At 42.7% G+C, this 22,243-nt stretch overlaps 1 protein-coding gene across 2 annotated transcripts; it reads right to left on the reverse strand.

The window, feature by feature from the left end:
* Nucleotides 1-7,576: 7,576 nt before the first annotated feature.
* Nucleotides 7,577-12,534, reverse strand: LOC100565849 (homeobox protein Hox-D8). Of its 2 annotated transcripts, none has more exons than XM_008118950.3 (2): nt 10,919-12,534; nt 7,577-8,426 (listed from the first exon to the last, which is right to left on the reverse strand). In XM_008118950.3, the coding sequence occupies exons 1-2, from the start codon at nt 11,409-11,411 to the stop codon at nt 8,140-8,142; spliced, it is 780 nt and encodes a 259-aa protein (XP_008117157.1). In that variant the 5' UTR covers nt 11,412-12,534; the 3' UTR covers nt 7,577-8,139. The 2 variants fall into 2 exon arrangements, with proteins under 2 accessions (XP_008117157.1, XP_008117156.1); XM_008118949.3 differs by having other exon boundaries at nt 7,577-8,429; nt 10,919-12,528.
* Nucleotides 12,535-22,243: the final 9,709 nt, after the last annotated feature.

Consider the following 22,243-nt stretch of genomic DNA (forward strand, 5'->3'; position numbering starts at 1 on the left):
AATCAGGGAAGAGAAAAGAGGAAAAGGGAAGAAGGAGGGAGAAGAGGGCCCCGAAAGCCCTCGGCCGCTGCACATGACCAGGCGCAACCAATGACGGGCCCAAACAGGTCGTAAAAGGTCTATTACCGAGTTGTAAATTTTCTTCAAACAAAAAGGAATTTAGTGCAGTTCCTGCAGGCTTGCCCCCCTCCTCTTTCCTTTCATTTTAAAAAGAGCCGGGGAGAAACGCAATGTCTGCCTCCCTCCCTGGTTTGTTTTCTTTCCGCCTTTTCTCCTCTCCTCCCTTGTTCCCACTTTCTCACTTCTTTTCGTTTCATTGAGGGACGGTGTGGAGAAGAGTAAACCACAGACCACCTTTTAAAATGCAGCCTGAGCCCTGCCACATGCACAATGGAGGACCTTCTTATAGGAACCCCAGAGGCACTCCAAGTGGCCAGGTCAAAGGACATTTAGTATAATGCCAAGCTTTTAAACTTTGTTTTGTGTTTTTAAATACAACACAACTATACCCTCGGTTGGCTTCTGACACGATAAATAAATTAAAGAACGATAGGAGCTCTTATAGTATATATGTAATTACTGTGTGTGCATATTATATAGCAGTATGTAAAAAGACCATAACTCCACATGGCCTCAGCCGAAGGTATTAATGCCACCCTCCACTGAAGATGTTGTAAACAGAGGCAGGGTGTACACTGTCATTTAATGAAGTTTGAATTACATTATATAGTTAGTGTGTGATGCGGTCAGTGTATAGCGCAGTGCAATGCAGTTCAAACTGCATTATATGGCAGTGTAGATCCAGGCACAGTGTTACCTTGGGCCCCCTCCACACAGATGAATAAAATCCCACATTATCTGCTTTGAATGGTATATATGGCAGTGTGGACTCAGATAACGTAGTTCAAAGCCGATATTGTGGGATTTACTGCCTTGATATGGCTGTGTGGAAGGGCCCTTGAATGAAGTGCACTTTCATTGTGACCGAATGAAAAAGCCAAAACATTTTGCTCATGATATATTTTTCCAGTTCTGTTAATCCTTTTCTCTCTGTATATATGTGTGTGTTACATACATACCTTCTGTAGGTCTGAGGGCAGGGAATTGTTTGCTTGGGCTTTTTTTTTTACATGTAAAGAGACATGTTCAGTTCTTTATACAATAAAGAGCGATGTTTGTCACCATCATCATCCTCATCCTTTTGGGGTTCAAGGCAAACTTGGAAGAAGTGCTTTTTGATTTGCTGTGGGTTTTCTGGACTGTATGGCCATGTTCCAGAAACATTCTTCCCTGACATTTCGCCCACATCTATGGCAGGGTGAAATGTCAGGAAAGAATGCTTCTGGAACATGTCCATACAGCCCGGAAAACTCACAGCAACCCAGTGATTCGGGCCTTCGACAAAATATTGCTCTTGGTTTTTTTTTCACCTATGCGTGTGTTTGTGTGTATATATATAGAGAGAGCACTGTCTGGGGTAGGGGTATGTAGACACAAACACAAACCCTTGGGCTGTGGAGAGGCACCTCCTCAGAAGCCAAATATCCAGAAGAAACACTGTACTCCCTGTGGCATTTTCCCTGCCGCCTTTCCGAGCAAAGCGGCTTTTCCATGGGAAGACATTTCTAGAGTAGCCACAGCAGCTGGAGAGGTTTGTGATAAGCCCCAGTTTTGGAGGGTTTTGCATTTGCTTTGTTGGTTGCACGTCGAGAGCCGGAATGGGAATCACAACACACGGGCCCTTTTATGGCCGTCTATCCCGTCTTTTCCAGGAGAGTCTTCCCTGAAGCCTCGCGGAGGGAATTGGAGAAGGGACAGCAAACCCGAACCGTCGCCTTCGGGAAATCCTGTCTTCCAGAAAGGACTCGCTTTGGAAAGTTTAAATGGGGTTTCCTCTGATTTGTGGCCTGAGGAATCACTGCTGGCCTAATTCCCTGCCGTTGTGCAATCCAAGATCTGCCCGGAATTACCCTTCAAACTTTCTACTCTGCTCAAAGTTTACAAATTTGAACTCTCAGGCTCAGAAATCAGGCCTGCCAGTCCTCTATAGCTGAGGAAGAAGCTCTTGTGCAGATGGAGTTGTTGACCTGTGTGGACATTGTGCAGGTGGGTTGAGGGGGAAAGGCGACAATCAGCGACTTGAAACCACAAACTCGTTTTTTGTGGCAGTCACTGGGATTGAAATCGCTTTGTGTGCGTCTTTCGATACAAACAGGAATTTATTCCTAGAGCAAAATTAGCATGCAGTGCAGCACTCCTAGCTTTGCACCAGAGGTTTTGGAGGGAGGAAGGGAAGGGAGCCTAATGTTTTTACACCCTATTGCGGTTTGACTTCTGAGTATCCTTTGCTTAAGAAAACACTATGAAATTGTGTTATCGAAGGCTTTCCTGGCCAGAATCGCTGTGTTGCTGTGAGTTTTCCGGGCTGTACGACAATGTCAGGAGAAAATACTTCTGAAACATGACCATACAGCCTGGAAAACTCACAGCAACCCTATGAAATTCATGGGGTCTCCACAACTCGACAGGCGACTTGAAGGCACACACACATTGTGGGGGCTGTTAACTAATTTTTTTTTTTGTAATTTAAAAATATTTTTCTTCTGGTGATGTTTCTCCTGTCATTTAGACAATCCAGACTCACCGAGGGTGATGGTTTCTAATGTTTAACAATGGGCATCGTTGCCTTTAAGGACAGTAGCAAACAGAAGAAGAGAGCCACTCCTTTCCAAAATGGCCTCCGTCTTACAGACGAACCAAACGCAAGATCCCTAGGATGGCATTAATGCTGGGAAGTGTTGTAGAAGGCTTTCATGGCCGGAATCACTAGGTTGTTGGCAGTTTTCCGGGCTGTGTGGCAATGTTCCAGAAGCATTCTCTCCTGACGTTTTGCCCACATCTATGGCAGGCATCCTCAGAGCTTGTGAGGTTTGTTGGAAAGTAATCAAGTGGGGTTTATATATTAGTGGAATAATGTTTAGGATGGGAGAAAGAACTTTGTTGGGGGCAGGTGTGAATGTAACAATTGGCCACCTTGATTAGCATTGAACAGCCTTTCAGTTTCAAAACTTGGCTGTTTCCTGCCTGGGGGAATTCTTTGTTGGGAGATAATTAGCTGACTTTGATTGCTTCTTGACTGGAATTCCCTTGTTTTGAGGTGAAAAGTCAGGAGAGAACACTTCTGGAACAAGGCCATACAGTTCGAAAAACTCACAGCAACTCAATGTTGGGTAGTTTTTATTAGAGACAACAAAGGAGTGAAATCAAGATTTGCGGGAGACTATTAAAACACAGCAAACTACGCTGAGAACATGTGAGTAGCAAATGTACAGGATTCCCTCCCACTAATTCAAAACTCTTATCTTCAGATGCATCAACCAAAATATCGAATATAGGATGAGATGAAAGAGATGAGATGAAGCTCTTTTCCTAGCTAGAAGAAAGCTGGTCCCTTTCGAAACACAACCAAAATGGCCTCTGGTTGATTTGTTTTTCTTTGCCTCACTGCGGCAGCCCTTTTGTGCAGTTACCTGAGAGTCAGTCCTAACGAACTCAGTGAGTCTTGGTTTTGAATGACACAACTCCTAAGCTTGCCTTTCACACAAATATATATGCATATTTACCAAAACTTGTTAGAGAGGTCAGATTTGCACTGGGGAAGAGGGCGCCATGATGCCTCCTAGGCCAGCCCTTCTTTAGGAGCCGAGAGAACAGCAGTCTGACCCACTGCGACAGCTTTGCCGCAGTTATGCAAATTCCTGCACCAAAAAGGGGTGGCTTCCCAGGTTTTGCCGCAGTTCCCCCTCCGTGGCAGCCCACGCGGGAAGCGGAGGAAAGGAAGAAGAGGAAGGCTGCATCCAGGATGGAGAGAGAGACAGCCGCAGCCCTGAGCCTGTAATCCATGACAGAACGACTTGGAGATCTCTCATTCATAGGGTCGCCATAAAGTCCCCTCAATAGCCCTTAACAACAACAGAAATTCAAAGAACAAGAAGGCCAACCCCGCATTTCCCCCTTCCCAAATTTAAATCACCCAGTGGAAGAGAAATCCTCCAGATCCTCTTGTTAAGAGAGGAGCGGTGTACACAGTTTTGACTAAGGCCCAGCTATCCGTTTCCATTCAAGTCTTTTTTTTTATCTCCAGTCAGATTAAAAAGCAATAAATAGCCACAGGCCCCGATTCAGCCAGAACTAGACACTTGGGTTGGGGACTCAATTTTTAACTGAAAACCCATGTTTCAAATGGAGTTGATTTGGGGCCGGGCTGAGTGACCCATTAATGCTTTTCAAGAGGGAGAAATTACTCAGGAGAGTATGGGAAAGGAAGGAATGCTCCCCAAATGGAGCAGGGAAGAGAAAGAAGTAGCTGCCTGAAGAGTCAACTTTCTACTCTGTCCGGGGCTCCTACCGTCGTTTTCGGGACTTGAAGGATTGAAAATGCCCGGGAGAAGCCCACTGTGGGATCAAGACCCAAGAAAAAGAAACCCCTGCTCGCTTTTGGACCTGCAATGGGGTTGGAGGATTGCTGAAAGGGGCAATATAGAGACAAATATTAAATGCTGTTGGCTTGTAAATAAACACAAGCCAGTAATAACGTGTTTGGGAGGAACAACCCCTATTGTTGATCTCATTCTCTTTATGTAAGAAATAATCCTTCCACCATTTTGATGTCACTGGTGGCTTTTTGTATTGTTTACGGTAGGATTTACAACAGTTTTTACCACCTGTGGTTTATATGTGTATTCGTGGGGTGCAGATATGTATACCCACACGCCTGCCCACAGCAGATGTGAATCTACCTACTTACCTGTCTGTAGATACATACCCGTTGGCCATAAATCCAGAATATTTTCACAATTGGTTCATTGAAGACCCTTAAGCCAAACTTACTTATAAATGTTAACTTCATATAGTCTGGTATGTTTTCTGGCTGCTACTATGATGTGATGAACCCAAGTTGGATGGTTTGCCCCATCCCTAATGATTTAAGCGTTTATTTCTTACATTCCGGAATAACATCATATCTGCAAAAATTGTTACTCCCATTTTGGATGCAAACGTCTAATCGTGGTAGTGACAAAGTCACTAGGTAATCTTAGGCTTCCAGTAGGAAGGATGGCAAGAGATCATATGTGTAAAGTAATTAATGTAGGGACTGCTGCTGTTAACACTACTAATAAAAGTTAGGGCCACTACTAGCAGCAGTGAACCCACCGCTGTCCTTATAAGTACCTACAATACACCCGAATTATATTTCCTATTTAAATAAGTAACTTTATAGGTCATTGTTGTTGCTCCTGTTGTTGTGTGCCTTTAGTAATTTTCTAAGGCAACTCTATCGGGCCTTATCAGGATTGACTCGGGTTTGACTATGGGTGTGATGAAATATGGCCACCTGGGCTTGTGGGATATACCACTGTCAGAAAAATTTAGAAAGATGTCAATACTAAAAAGAATAACTAATGAGATGATGTGGGTGTTTATGAAGGGGTTCAATCTCTAGCTAAACAAAAATTCAGTACACTAGATTTCCATTATTTTATCTTAACCCCCGTTTACACACATACACAAAATTATTCAGTGTCCTAAACAAACTCAATTGCCTTGCCAGACCCAACTAGTTCAGCCTATTGCTACATTCAAGAGAGACTGAGGGCCCTTCCACACAGCCATATAACCCAGAATATCAAGGCGGATAATCCACAATATCTGCTTTGAACTGGGTTATTTGAGTCCACACTGCCATATGACCCAGTTCAAAACAGATAACGTGAGATTTTATACAGCTGTGTGGAAGGGGCCCTAGAGTACTGATACACTGTAAAATCACTGCAGTTTGATATCACTTTGACTGCAATGGCTTAGTGTTATTGGAATCGCGGGAATGTAGTTTTGGTGAGATATCAGTCAGAGTAGGCTAAAGACTTTGTAAAACTACAACTGCCATGATCCCATAAAATTGAGTCATACTGCATTCATTCTTCAGCATAGATGCATCCTTAATAACCAGAAGAGGACCATGGAGGCCTGGTCACCCTCCTAGTCCCTACCTTTCAGTTGGTCCATCCCTTCCCTCCCTGGCCTAGTTTGCCTGAAAATTTATTTTCCAGTATAGGAAGTATGGTTCATTTACTTACGAAGTTCCACTTAGTTTTCATTTGACTAGTTGGGTACTTCATTCAGACCATCCCAACTTTATATTTCCAACTAAGACCCTGGTGACAGGTTAGTTGCCTCTAGAAAGTTAAGGTTACACAGGATGTGAGGCAGAGTATGGCACTGACCCACTACTTTAGTAACAGGGTTTACTTCTCTTGGTTATGGAGGCTCCATTATCACAGTGATGGGAGGATTATAAGGGAACATTAGGAAGACATGGAAGCCCCATTAATTTTAATGTCACTTTCTTCTGCAGTCTAACCTTATTCATGCTCATGAATATAAACCGGTTACTCCTGTCTGTGTTGAGACTGAGTCTCCAAGAAGAAAAAGAAAAAAAACCCCCATAATCCAAGAAAACTCAATAGGGAAAACAAATATGTTTTTGTTTCCTACTTGGGTTAACTAACTAAAGCCATGCTGTATTAAGGGTGGAACTGAGCATCATCCACTTCCAAGGTTTAGATCTAAATGCACTTTATGGAAGGAAATTCTGTCACAGAAGCCGCCTACAGTCTGAAATCCTGATGGTTGGGACTCAAGCACAATGTACTCATTTTCCAAGGCAGATCAAACAACAAATACTATTGTTACCAGTAGAGTAGATAAAAATGTAAAGATAAGAAACCTCTAAGGAAATCTGCTGCAAAACGCCTGGAAGAGCTTGAATACTGGAATTTTAATTAAACGATGTTTAATTAAGCTTTAGGAGGCAAAAGTCCTGCAGCAATCAATGAGAAATTAGATCCTATCCTGTGGTTTTCTTGGTATAATTTGTTCAGAAGGGCTGAGGATGCATTTAGACTTGCCCAAGATCACCCAATGGGTTTTCATATCTGAGTGAGGAACTGAATCCTGGTCTCTAGAGTCATAACTTAGTGATCAAACCATTAGAAATTGCTGGGTCTCACTTCCACCACTTCCGGGCTGCTGTAGGATTACGCTAAGTAACAACATTTGAAAAAAAAATCTGTTCCTGGTTTGAAAGAGTTATTTCATGTTTAATTATGAAGTAGATAATTTGAAAGTAGTTTTTATAATCCAGAAACTTTGTTTTTGTGACTGCCACAAACTTTGTTGAATTGGTTGAGTCTCAATAAGATATTGATTGAAAAACTACAGCAAAATGTGCTGCAGAATGTCCCGCCAAAACAAAGTTTTTGCAGATTAATAAACCTTTCCCATGTTTTTATGACAGAAGCAATTAGGAAATGACATTTTTAACCCAGGAATAAACATTGTGCTAGATAGTGTTATTGGACAATAGATAAAACAAACCTGTTTTAGATCTTTTGAAGAAACTGGGCCCAGGTTTCACAGCGTTCTCGGGGATTTAACTGAAACATGGAAGGGTTGTTTGATGTTTTTTTCCCTTTAAGCTAAAAAAATAGCAGAGAGAATAAGTTCGGACTAAATATTACATTTGGAATTAAATTTTATTTGATTTTCTGATCGATTGAGATCAATACTTAATTAAAATATTTCTCCCAAATTCTGGAAGCATTTGTTTAAAATATTATTCAATATCTGATTATTTTTTTTCCAAACTTGACAAAGAAAATTCCAGAGACATTGCAATTGCACTTAGGTTGATTCGATTCCTCAAAACTTTGAATAGGCCTGACATTTCATCCTTGATATAGAAAAGAAGTCCCCCAGTAGGTATTCCCCAGGTAGAAAATCCCTTGATTTCTTTTTCCCCCAAGATCAAATTTCAGGTGAAGGACAGAGTTGGGGTGAGGGTGGGGACAGGTGCAGAATCAGCAGCCGCCAGGTGGGACTCCCCATTGGGTGCCCGGTGCAAGGATAAATAAAATAAAACTCTAAACACAGGTAGCTTAAGAAGCAAGGCAGGGCCCTTGCGGCAAAGGTGCCTGAGTAGTGGAAGTGGGGGAGACCGGCAAGAGGTAGCCCTCCTCCTTTCTATTCATCGTCTTTGGCCAAGGTTGGCGGTAGGAAGAGGAAGAAGCCAGGACAACCTCAATCCACTGGGTCTTCCACTCTCCCTTCCACGTCCTCCTGGGCTTCCTTTTCGGTGTCCTCTCCCTCTTGCCTGGCAGCAGGGAATTTGTCCTTGTTGTTCTCTTTTTTCCATTTCATCCTCCGGTTCTGAAACCAGATCTTGACCTGCCTTTCGGTGAGTCCTAGCCCATGGGAGACCTCGATCCTTCGCTTTCTGGTCAAATAGGGATTAAAAAGGAACTCCTTTTCCAGCTCCAGCGTTTGGAAGCGGCTGTAGGTTTGCCTTCCTCTCCGCCTTCCAGGAGCTGCTGTTTCGAGGAGGAAAACACAGCGTTTTCTTAACCAAACCATCCCAAAAATGCAATAAAAACTCGCAGGGGCGAAGTGACCCCCCCCCCTTCATAGCATCCTAAACATTTCTTACCTTGAAATAATAAGTCCCACAAAACCTTCACTAGCTCACCGAGATATTAAGTCCCAATGAAGGCAGGACACAGGGCCCTTCCACACCGCCCTATATCTCAGAATATCAAGGAAGAAAATCCCACAATATCTGCTTTTAACTGGGCTATCTGTCCACACTGGCATATATTCCAGTTCAAAGCAGATAATGTGGGATTCTGGGATATAGGGCCGTGTGGAAGGGCTCACAAAAGGGAGGCTGGGTCTGAGGATACCTCTAGACCAGTGGTTCTCAACCTACGGTCCCCAGAGGTTTTTTGGCCTTCAACTCCCAGAAATCCTAACAGCTGGTAAACTGGCTAGGATTTCTGGGAGTTGTAGGCCAAAAACATCTAGGGACCCCAGGTTGAGAACCACTGCTGTAGACTGTAGAATTAATGCTGTGGACACCGCTTTAACTACAATGGCTCAATGCTATGGAATCCCTGGAGTTGTAGTTTTGTAAACCACCAGCACTCTCTGGCAGGAAAATCTAAAGGTATCCGCAAATCTACAACTCCCATGATTCCATAGTACTGAGCCCTGGCATTTCAATTGGTATCAGATTGCATTCATTCTACAGTCTAGGTGCACCCTGAGGCTGGATCAACACTGCCCTATATGCCAGAATCTTATCCCAGATTATCTGACTCAAATTAGATTATATCAATTTACTGCCAGATAATCTGGGGTAAACAAAAAATCTGGACCAAATCTTGGGATATAGGGCAGTGTAAATTCAACCTGAGTCTCTTGGGAAAGTTTCAGCTCAGAATTCAGTTGAACCCTTCCACACAGCTGAATAAAATCCCATATTTTCTGCCTTGAACTGGAATGTATGGCAGTGTGGACTTAGATAACACAATTCAAAGCAGATATTGTGGGATTTTCTGCTATGATATTATGGGTTATGTGGTTGTGTGGAAGGGCCCTCAGATAACTAAATCAAACCTTCAGGAGGAACATCCCAGCATCATATGCAAAAGAAGGACTTTCTAACTCTCAAGTCTGGCTTGTTTTGGTTTGTTTTTCTGGAGTTAGTGTCAAAAAAGCAGGAAGAATTTTGTATTACTTATGTTAATAAATGCAAACAGTACGAAGCTATAGGAAGAAAGTAGAAAAGGAGGAAAGGAAGGAAAGGGTGATGGTAATAAATATTTTGATAGTTTCTTTGGAGAAAAAAGAAAGGTACTCTATTAAATGTATTAATAAGTGCAACAGTAGCTATTGGGAGGTAGGAAAGAAAGAAAGTAAAGAAAGAGTGTTGGTCATAAATACTTTGTGACTTCCTTTGGAGGAAAAAGAAAGACACACTGAATGAATCAGGGCCAGCTAACACCTCCTAACAAAGGATTCCCCCAGGTAGTAAGCAGCCAGGCAGTGAAGTTGCAAAGCTATTCAATGCTAATCAAGGTGACCAATTGCAACATGCACACTCCCTCAAACAGATAAGAGTTCTTTCTTCCACCCTGAGCAGTCCACAGATATATAAACCCCACTTGCCTAGTTTCCAACAGACCTCACAACCTGTGAGGATGTCTGCCCATATATGCAGGTGAAATGTCAGGAAAGCATGATTCTGGAACATGGCCATACAGCCCAGAAAACTCACAGCAAGCCAAAGGCACACTGTATTAAGTGCAATACAGTGTATAAATGCAACTGTGTGTAGTTTAGGAAAGAAGGAAGGAAAGAAGGGCAAGAAAGAAAGGAACAGTGCCGATCATAAATACTTTGTGACTTCCTTTGTAGGAAAAAAAGAAAGATACGCTGTCTTAAGTGTATTAATAAATGCAACAGTGGCTCCTTCCACACAGCTGAAGAAAATCCAACATTATCTGCTTTGAAATGGAATATATGCCAGTGTGGACTTAGATAATCCAGTTCAAAGCAGATATTGTGGGATTTTCTGCCTTGATATTTTGGGTTATATGGCTGTGTGGAAGGGGCCAGTGTGTAGTTTAGGACAGAAGGAAGGAAAGAGCAAAAAAGAAAGAAAAAGTGTTGGTAAGAAATACTTGGAGACTTCCTTTGGAGGCAAAAAGAAAGGCTCTCTGTGGTCAGTGTATTAATAAATGCAACAGTAGTTATAGGAAGAAAGGAAGGAAGGGGAAAAAAGAGAATAGAAGGGAAGGGAAGGGATTTTCTGCCTGGCTGTTCTGAGATATAGGGCTGTGTGGAAGGGCTCTAAGACTTTGCGGCTTCCTCTGGAGGCAAGCGGGGAGGCAGGCTGGAGGAGAAGCGGCCCTGTTTCCAAAGGGGAAGAAAAGACGGAGGGAGAGAAAGAAAGCGGCTGGGGAAAGACAGGCAGGGAGGCAGGGAGGAGGAGAGCGGAGCCACCTCGCCCGTGTCCAACCTTGTGGTCTCATCCAGGGAAACATCGGAGACGGAGACGCGCCATGATTTAAGAGCTCTGGGTCCTCGCCAAGATTAGCACTGGACGATTTACAGTCAGGATACTGGACCAGCTCGGCCTCTTGGTGCGTCGTAAAAACCGGCTGTCTCTGTAAGTTATCGTATCCGTAAAACTTGGCCGGCTCCCCGGGACAAGGCAGGACGGCGGCGTAGGAGGCCTGGGACGGAGGCGGTGGTGGAGGAGGAGGAGGACCCAGCGGCTGGTTGTAGGCGGAGGGGCTGCTGCCGGGCGGGTGCTGGTGGTGCTGGTGGTGGTAGTATTCCGGCCCACTGCTGCCTCCCGGTCCGGGAAAGGCGCTGTTGCCGTAGAGGAGGGCGGCGGCGGCGGGCGAGAAGTGACACTCGTAGTAAGCGGGATTGATGACCGGCTCGCCCCCTCCTCCCCCCGCCGCCTTGTACTTGGAGTAGAGCGGGTTGACGAAGTAGGAGCTCATTGGCGAGCGGAGGCGCCGAGACAGCCGCCGCCGAGGCCCTGCTGCTGCTACTATTCTGCCCTTACTCCCACTTTACTCCTGGCTGCTTCTGCGGAGGCGCTGCTTGACTGGCCTGAGATCTCTAATCGCTGGCCGAGTGACCTGCCTCGCTGCTTTTACTATTTCCTATTAGGCACACACTCGCTTGCTGGCACACACTCACTCACTCACTCATACAGACACACTCACTCACAAGGGCCGGAGTCCAGGGCAAGGCACAGTGAGCTGGCTGGCTTCGGTTTCCCGAGGCGGAAAGGAGAAACGGACCGGGAGGCAGAGAGTCCCACACAACAAGCAGCCCAATCTGCCCCACTGGTTCCTCTCCCTTCCTGCCTCCCAGCCTCCGTTTCTCTGCCTCTTTCTCCACCCCAGCCCTGCAGCGCTTTGGCCGCGTACTTATTTCTCTGCAGAGAGAAAGAGCCAGGGCCAAGATATAGAGGAAAAGGTTCTTCGCTGAGGAAACGACTTCCAAACAGAGCAGGAGAACAGGCCTATGTTAAAACTGGATTAAATCACGCTGGGATATCAGGGCTAGGTTAGGTTTAAGAGCCCCCAAAGAACTGGTATGTGTGTGTAATTTTATGGGCACCTCGTAACCTGGGGCCTTTAAAAGCTGCATTTTAGGTGGCTCTGGGGATCACTACTTTAAAGGGACTTCTGGACAGATTTCTTTCAGGCCAAGGTTTAAGAGCTCCTAGGAGCACACAAGAAGACCTCAAGAAGAGGGGTGTAAAATATAAACCAATCCCACCCACCCATGCATCATCTGCTGGAAATAACAACCTCCCAAGCCTCTCACTATTTATTTGTTAATGTATGTACTTGCTAACCTGTATTCTATGTGTATGTTGATTTGCCAGTTTGACTGTACCTCTTTTCTGAGGAAGGGGTTATAGACATGTGACTGTACTGAGCATGTTCAGACTCAGGACACCAGTTTGTCTTCTCTTTTGCATCAGACCTCAGTAGAGGTGGATGTATGCATGTTGCTGTTTGGACTTCAATATGAAGTATGCTTATGGACTTCAGTGAGTACAAGTATACTTAAAGACTATGGACTATTCATATAATGGCACACAAGCAGGCCTGTAGCGAGGGGGGGGGGTTAGGGGTTCACCCCCGCCCCCGAAATTTTTCAGGTTAAAAAAAACCCTGGTTTACTCATGAATTTTAACTGGTTAACCAAATCCCCATGCTAAGTCTATGAGACGTAAAACATTAAGAGTCTCTCCAGGCACTATCTCAAGCAGATATTGACAGGTCTGAACCTGGGGGCGGGTGGGTCAGGGGTTCAACCCCCCCCCCCAAATTTTCAAAACCCCTCCCGAATTCTTTTTCTGGCTACGGCCCTGCACACAAGTATACTTAAAGACTATGGACTATTCATGTAATGCCACACAGGTAACTCAGGTAACTCAGATTAAGAATGATACCCTATGTATTCAACACTGAGAGAAGCTACATCCTATCTGTAACTAAACTTTAATAAAAATGTGCCTGTATGATGAATTAATACAAGATGTTTGTGACTAAACAAGATATGTTATTTTTCAAATAATACATTTTTTTTTATCTCTGAGTGCACATTTAAAACTAAGAGTTTCAAGAAAGTGTATATGCTTGTGGCAACTGCAAATTCAAAGAAACAACCTCCTCTGCAAACCAAATATATTTTTGAAGTGGCATGTCTTTATCCTCGGCAGTTCAAAGACAAGCTCTTCAGTTTAACAGCTGAGTTACCTGTGTGCCATTACATGAATGCTTATGAATATCACTTGTTCAAAAGGGTTGACTTCTAACATGGTCATGCTTTTCTTGACTAGTGGTTTTCAAAGGTGGTCTCCACATGTTCATGGAAATTGACATTTGCGAAATGGATATGGCATCATTTTTCCCTTTTCAATAAGGTTATGATTGCCATTAACTTCCAAAGGGATATGTGCCCAGAGACTGGGTGCAGTTATTTCTAATATCACTTCCCGATCAAAGGGCAAAACTTTTAGAGAAGGGGGGGGGGGGGGAAGGGCAAACAAAAGCTCCTGGTCCAGCGTTGGAGAGTGCTGTTGTTGTGAGCTCAATTCCAACGGTAAAAGGTAGGCACTAGAAGGTCATAAACCATCCCCAGGGACAAGGGCAGGGGGTGGGAGAGGATGACGGGGAGAAAGGGGTGGGGAGAGAGAAAGAGGAGGAAGCTGCAATTGATTTCCAAGGCGGAGGAAGAGACCGTCATCTGGGCAGATGGATTTCGCTATAGAATTGCAGAGGGGAGAAGGGTGAGAAGGAGGGCGAGCAAAACCACTTTATTGTTGTGCACCATGGAGTCATTTCAAACCGAGGGTCATCTCTCACAGGTTTTTATTGGACATATTTGTTCAGAGGGGGTTGTTTGTCTCTTTGAAGCTGGGAGAGTGTGACTTGTCTAAGGTCAGGCCAGAACTGACCCTAGGTATTTTTCAAGTGTAGGCAAACAGAATTTTGGCGCCCCCCCCCCCAAACCAATCACTGAAAAATAAAAGCGTTGGGTAAGCAAAAATGTTGGATAATAAGGAGGGATTAAGGGAAAGCCTATTAAACATCAAATTACATTAATATTTTACAAACTAAGCACCAAAACATCATGTTTTACAACAAATCAACAGAAAAAGCAGCCTCGACTGTGCCCCCCCCCCTATGTTTTACGCCACAGGCGACTGCCTAATTCGCCTCCTTGTTGGACCACCTCTGCTTGCAAGCGAGGATTCAAACCATGGTCTCCAGAATCTTATGCCCCATAGATATAATCAACTGCATTATATGGCAGTGTAGACTCAAATATAATTCCGCTCAGCGCAGTTAACCTGCATTCTGAAATTGCATGAGATGGCAGCGCAGATCCAGCCTCAGTCCAAAGCTCAAAACCAGAAAGTTGAGAGGTATTATTGAAGGCTTTGATTGCCCGAATCACTGGGTTGCTGTGAGTTTTCCGGGCTGTATGACCATGTTCCAGAAGCATTCTCTCCTGATGTTTCGCCTGCATCTATGAACAAACTTGGACACAGTATATTATCTGAGAACACAGAAATGCTGGACCACTCTAACAACTACCATGTCAGACTACACAGAGAAGCCATTGAAACAAGCATGTGGAAAATCTCAACAGAAATGAACAAAATATGGCTACCAGTATTTAAAAACTCTAAAATCAGAACAGTAAATAAAGAACAACATTCAGAAAACTGGAATTCTAGGCAGGAAACAATCAGGGCCAATTAACACCTCCTAACAAAGGATTCCCCTTTGAGGCCTTGAAGCTGCAAGACTATTCAATGCTAATCAAGGTGGCCAATTGCTAGATTAACACTTGCCTCAAACAGACAAGAGTGCTTTCTCCCACCTGGACTTTCCACATATATATAAACCTCCCTTGCTTAGTTTTCAACAGACCTCTGATGATACCTGCCATAGATGCAGGCAAAACGTCAGGAGAGAATGCTTCTGGAACATGGCCATACAGCCCGGAAAACTCACAGCAGCCCAAAGTACAGAAGCCTAGAGAGGGCAGCAGGCGGGGGAGCGAGGCTTTGGTTGCAGACGAACTGCACATTTACCCTTGACGCAGTGCGTGCCTGGCTGCAGAGGCCGGATTAATTGACACTTAATGGAAGTCATGTCCATGAATACGCTTGCCATCATTTCACCCTCGGTGAACCAAGCAAGCCAGAGAGAGTGTGGGAGGACTTCTTATTCGTCATCACCATCCATAATTTATTATTACTTAGCTATTTAATAATGTATTATTATATTACCATTAATAATCACCGCTTGGGCATCAGAGAGGAATTACTGGCGTTATCGCTTGAGTCTGAAATCTCCAGTTCAAGGAAGTCATAGCAGCGATTCGAGCAGTGTTGTTGTGCTCTGCTGCTCCCAAATCAAGGCTTTCCCTTTCCAGAGCCAAAGGTGGGGTTTGGACCCAGTTTGTTCGGTCTTTTTCTTTGCTGGGGAGACAGGAGAGGCATGGGAGGAACTGGATATTTTGGGACACGCAGTTTGACTTTCTGGCTGGCAGGTGAGATGGTGACATGACCGAACAGTAAGCATGCATTTGGGCTGCAATCCTAGAGACACAGGTAAGCTAGTGGTGCTGACTTTCATCGAAATAAATGTTGGAGCCCATGAAATAAATAAACATAAAATAAATATTTGAAATCTAGAGTCGGACAATTATCTTTGTGTCTCCAAAAAGTGTCTGGTTTCCAAAAGGAAAAGGTTTACCACTACTTTCCTCTTTGACCGGGAGGGTGAGTCTTTCCCAAGATGGACCCACAGAGTTCTAGTCCGATAGCTACTAGTTCCGACATACGATTAATTAAACCAAAGAGTTGCTGTGAGTTTTCCGGGCTGTATGACCATGTTCCAGAAGCATTCTCTCTTGACTTTCGCCCACATCTATGACAGAAGTTGTGAGGTTTGTTGAAACTTGGGAAGGGAGGTTTATATATTATATATTATTTATATTATTCATAATATTACATTATATAGATATAGTACAATATGGTAATTTAATGCCAGTATTGTGCTATGCTAATGATATAATATTGTATGTAAATTTAATTTGTAAGCTGCTCTGAGTCCCCTTCGGGGTGAGAAGGGCGGGATATAAATGTTATATATATATATTCGTGGAAGGTCCGAGTGGGAGAAATAACTTACCATATCAGTGGAATAATGTTCAGGATGGGAGAAATAACTTGTCTGTTGGAGGCAAGTGTGAATGTTGCAATTCATCACCTTGATTAGCATTGAAAATCCTCGAAGCTTCAAGTCCTGGCTGATCCCTGCCTGGAGGAATCTTTTGTTGGGAAGTGTTAGCTGGCCCTGATTGTTTCCTGTCTGGAATTCCCCTATCTTCTGAGTGTTGTTCTTTAAATTTTAGAGTTTTTTAAATACTGGTGGCCATATTTTGTTCATTTTCATGGTTTTCTCCTGTCTGTTGAAATTGTCCACATTGTTGTGGATGTCAATGGCTTCTCTGTAGTCTGGAATGATGGTTGTTAGAGGGGTCCAGCACTTACGTGTTCTCAAATAATATGCTGTGTCCAGGTTGGTTCATCAAGTGCTCTGCTAAGGCTGACTTCTCTGGTTGAGTTAGTCTGCAGTGCATGTTCCTTGATTGCATTGCAGCTGCGTTTGGTGGTCCCTATGTAAACTTGTCCACAGCTGCATGGTATAGGGTAGACTCCTGCAGAGGTGAGAGGATCCCTTTTGTCATTTGCTGAACGAAGCATTGGTTGGATTTTCTTGGATTTTCTTTCTGGAAAATGTCCCTACAGCCCGGAAAACTCACAGCAACCCAGTGATTCCGGCCATGAAAGCCTTCGACAATTAAATCGGAGCTTACCTTCAATATATAAGGAAGGGGACATTTAAAGCAGACATATAGGCACACCTTTTCTCTTCTTCAGATTACTTGAAATAAATGCTTCCCCGTGTGGTTACACTACAAAAATAACATGGAAACAGGCTGGAAAGTCTGGGATGGGTTGTATTGAGAATATCCTATAGCTTTTAACTGTCCTTCCTTTTTTCTCTCTCACAGACTCCCTCATGTCTTCCTTTCACGGTTTAATATGTTTACCCCTCCTCCCAAAAGACCTATACTGCAACATAAAATGTGTGATAGAGCTGAGCTTTTCTTCCTCCTCTTAGTAGTGAAAGACACTGATGTTGAAAACGCTGCCCAAATAGGAGTCTTCAAAGCATAAAGTGCATAAACACAGGCATAAACAGGAACTGGATAGCACCTTCAAGACTAGCTGGGAAGAAGACGTTCATAGCATACGATTTGGTAGATTAATTATACATTTGCTGAAGTAAACCAAGGGTGCATCTATACCAGTGGTTCTCAACCTGTGGGTCCCCAGATGTTTTTGGCCTACAACTCCCAGAATTCTAGCCAGTTTATCAGCTGTTAGGATTTCTGGGAGTTGATGGCCAAAACATCTGGGGACCCACAGGTTGAAAACCACTTATCTATACTGTAGAATTAATGCATTTTGGCACCACTTTAACTTCCATGGCTCATTGCTATACAATCCTGGAAGTTTTAGTTTGATGAGGCACCAGCACTCTTTGGCAGAGAAGGCTAACAAGATTGTAAAAGTACAATTCCCAGGATTATATAGCATTGAGCCACGAAAGTTAAAGTGATGTCAAAGAATCAATTCTGCAGCATAGATGTGCTGATAGAGTTTCTAAGTTTATGCTCAGGGACTTCTTTCTTCCAAGCTCTCTGCACATTCCCCAAAATATCAAAAATGCAAGCTATTTTCCAGTGAAACGTTTCTTACTGTTGTCTGAGGGAGAACAAGAATTCATGAAACTTCCCCATCCACTTCAGTTTTGCCATTTTTTGAAGTAAGGTAAGACTGTGCATTGGACTCTTGGGCTGTTTGGGTTGTTTGTTTCTCCTCTACCCCAAACAACATTACTTTAAGGTTCAGTAAAATAAAGCCTTGTCCTAGATCAGTGGTTCTCAACCTGGGGTCCCCAGATGTTTTTGGCCTACAACTTCCAGAAATCCCAGCCAGTTTACTAACTTGTTAGGATGTCTGAGAGTTGAAGGCCAAAATCATCTGGGGACCCCAGGTTGAGAACCACTGTCATAGATACTATTACTGTCATCAGCCTTATTACCATACTCCATGTTTTATAATGCTGGGTGCATCTACACTGTAGAATTAATGCAGTCTAAAGCCATGACTAGTTGTTATAGAAACATGGGGGGTGTCTTTTTACAAGGTCTCTAGCTTTTTCTGCCCAAAAGTGCTGGTTCCTCATCACATTCCATAGATTTGAGCAATTGCAATTAATGCTTTTTATTAGTGTTTAAATGTTGTTTGTGCTTTATGTTTAATGGGCTTAATGATTTTAATTTATAGTTATATGTTAGTGTATATGTTGGCATTAATATGTATGTTGGCATTAATATGTTGTAAACCGCCTTGAGTCCCCCCCCCCCCCCCAGGGATGAGAAGGATGGTATATAAATATAGTTATTTAGTTAGTTAGTTAGTTAGTTAGTTAAAGTGGTGTCAAACTGCATTAATTCTTCAGTGTAGATGGTCTGCTGTAAAATAGTCTTCTGGAATAAAGGAAGTCTTCAGGGATTAAGTTTCCTGGGTTGACCAAGCTTGCAATCCTATCACCATAGTAAGCCTCCACTTAGTTCATTGGAAGTTACTTCTGAATATGCAGAGAAGAGCCATCATTATCATCATCAGCAGCATCATCACAATAATAAATAAAACATTATTTGTATGCTGTTAAGTACAGAATTAGAGAATTCCACTTGTGCACACTGTAAACCTGGGTAAGTGTAGAAAGTCTGTTTGTTTTAACTACAGTACTCAAAAGTCCTTGTCAGAAGTAAATGTATTTTCCAGAGATCCATAATTGTGTCCGAGTGTTTATTCCTGACAGGGGAAGACATCAAATTCTAGTTTAATAGCAAAATAACGCTTTGAACCCCTTTTCGAGGGCGGGAAAAGAGGAAATCCCAAATACAGTCTCCAGAGAGCAGGAAAGGCCTTCAAGCTGATTTTGTTCCTATCTTTTTCTATTGTTTACTAAGTTTGATCGTAAGAACAAACCACAAAAATATTTGACAGACAGGTAACAATGACTTTTTTAGTAGTAACAACAGCAATGGCTACAAAATTGTTTTCATAAGGTGCCAGAACAGCACAAATCTATCCCTTATCAGATAATTCTGTAGATTCTGCAGCCATGATAACTTCGGGATTGGTGCAATGTCCAATGTTCTAGATTTAATGTTGTCATTTACTTTGTTGTGAACCGGTTTGAGTCCTCCCAGGAGTTGAGAAAATCGGTATATAATTGAAATAAGGTTGTTGTGTGTTTTCTGGGCTGTATAGCCCACATCTATGGCAGGCTTCTTCAGAGGTTGTGAGGTATAATGCCTGCCATAGATGTGGGCGAAACATCAGGAGTGAATACTTCTGGAACATGGCCATACAGACCGAAAAACATACAACAACCCTGTGATTTCGGCCATGAAAGCCTTCCACAACACATAATTGAAATAAACGAATAATAAATAAATAGACCCGTTCACCAAATCACCCCCATGATTTGAATTTACCTACCTGAATTTTAAATTAAAAAATGAAATTGCCTGGAGACCCACCCTTCCTCCCCCCTACACACACATTTATAGCTTCTGATAATTACTTTTGGTGCCCTAGCTAAATTAATAGACTGAGGAGATACCTTGCCTACGTAGATACCCCTGGTGTAATTAATTAGATCACAGTAAAGTGCTGCCACATTCATTTAATTTTGGTTACTAACACCAAAGCCATGGATGTAGAGGTGAGGGGAAAAAAAACAACCATCACAGTCTGTATATCTTTTAATAAACACAATCCTGCTCAGATACAGAATATTTCCAGAGAATGGAACAACACTGCCCTCTAGTGGTGAAACCCAATACTGATCGGAGACCCTGGACTTTATGCTTTTCCTGCACTGACTGTGAAAGAAACCTATTAGCTTTTAGTGTCCATAAATCTGGAAACATTTTCCTTTATTTTTGTTTTTAAAACTCGGTTGGCTAAAAGCTACTGAAGTCATGCCCCTCCCACCTCAAAAGAAAAAAATGAGCGTGCAAATTTTACCAAGAATGACCATATATATATTTAATTTTATATTCACCAAAAAGAAGAGGTGTTTGTACACGGTGCAAGCCCTACATCTTGAGTGACAGAGAAATCATCGCCATGAATGTGCAATATTGCCTTTTGTTAACCAGAGTGTCGTAGATATTTTACTGAACCCAATAAAAGGCTTCCTAAAATCTAATGACGTTGAAATAATACACTAAAATAAACGACAGAAGGCCTGTTATACAAAATCCGCACTCTTCTCACATCAAGGGGTGTGTTTTTTCTGATTTATTTCCACGTTCGTAACCCTCCTGCCTTGAACTTGTCAATTTCATGATATTTCTCCCTATGATCAAGGGACTGCAGGTCGATTTCCTCTAAGACGCTTGGAATAATAATAATAATAATAATAATAATAATATCAATAATATGAGGTGGAAAGCTTTAATGTTACACACACACACATATATATTTCCACCTCAAATTACATATATATATATATATATATATATACACAGACGCATACTCATTACATTTTGTGTGTGTGTGTATATATATATATATATATATGTATGTGTGTGTGTATATATATATCCACCTCACATTATACACACACTCATTACATTTGGTCACATATATATATAGTGACCAAATGTAATGAGTGTGTGTATAATGTGAGGTGGATATATATATACACACACACATACATACATATATATACACACACACACACACACACACACACACACACACACACAGAGAGACACACACACTACATTTTGTGTGTGTGCCTGCATATATATATATATATATATATATATATATATATATATATATATATATCCACCTCACATTAAATATATATATATACATAAACACACTCATTACATTTGGTGTGTATGAGTATATATATATGTGTGTGTGTGTGTGTGTATATATATATATATATATATATATATATATATATATATATATATATCTTTCCACCTCACATTATTTGTACACACACATTCATTACATTTGGTGTGTGTGTGTGTATATATTTCTTTCCACCTCACATTATACACACACACTGATTACATTTGGCGTGTGTGTGTGTGTGTGTGTGTGTTTATAGATAAAGCAAACGCCCTTTTCCACCAAAGCGAAGGGGGTTGAAGGAAACAGCCCTCCTTTCTGCCTGTGTCGCCATTTTGAAATCAATAAACATGGACTTGGGATCAGGCCACAAGTTTAGATTCAGCTCAAAAGGGACTGGAATTCAACTTTCCCCTGAACTGTATTTGAAGGCCTGCCTTCCAGGGCTGCTTTTTCTCCGGCTTCCATACTGCCTGGAGAATCAAATGCTCGTCATAACCTTTTCAAATACTTCCAACAAGACGCCTGGCTATCTAAAATACTTGCCCCCCTCCCCTCCCCCTTGTTGTTGCACAAACCCCACCCAGATGGCTTTCATGGCCTCCCCAGGATCTGAAGAGTTGTCTCTCTGACCTCCTCGGCGACGCATTGATGTTTATAGTCCGGACTTTGAAGGCCTGATTTTGTGTTTTATTCCAACGCACACAAACATCCCAAATAGGAAGGTCTCAAAGGTGGAGAGGATGGGAGTGGGAGGAGAGAGAAAAGAGCCATGGCATATCGTAAACTCATTAAGTCCAGACGTCTAGCCTCCTCAATGGCTTTATGACACCTCAGTCCTTCCTGTGTTGTTGTTGTTTTTTTCAAAAAAGAAAGACTGATAGGTGTATGAAAGGCGCGAAGAAATGCAGCACCTTTCCCCCCAGGCCTTTATCCCCACGGGCGCCTATGGGGAGGGCAAAGGGAAGAAGGGAGAGGAAAGATACTATCTAGAAACCCACCAGGTCTCCCTGACTTGGCGACGGCATTAAATCTTCTTTTAAATGGTGGAAGAGGCCCTCTGTTTATTTCTGGCATTTTTTAAAATGGGAATGTCTCCTCGCGGATTAAGGGATATTGGGCTCTTATCTTTCTCCTTGCCTTCAAATGGGAAACGGCGTTGAGTCTGCGATCGTTGTGTGTGTGTGTGTGTGTGTGTGTGTCACACACATTCACTTCAAGGGCCAGCGGAAGTGAAACACTTGGAAGTGCCATTGATTTCAACAGGAG

Source organism: Anolis carolinensis, chromosome 1 (assembly GCF_035594765.1).
Source record: "Anolis carolinensis isolate JA03-04 chromosome 1, rAnoCar3.1.pri, whole genome shotgun sequence".
In the NCBI taxonomy this organism is placed as follows: Eukaryota; Metazoa; Chordata; class Lepidosauria; order Squamata; family Dactyloidae; genus Anolis; species Anolis carolinensis.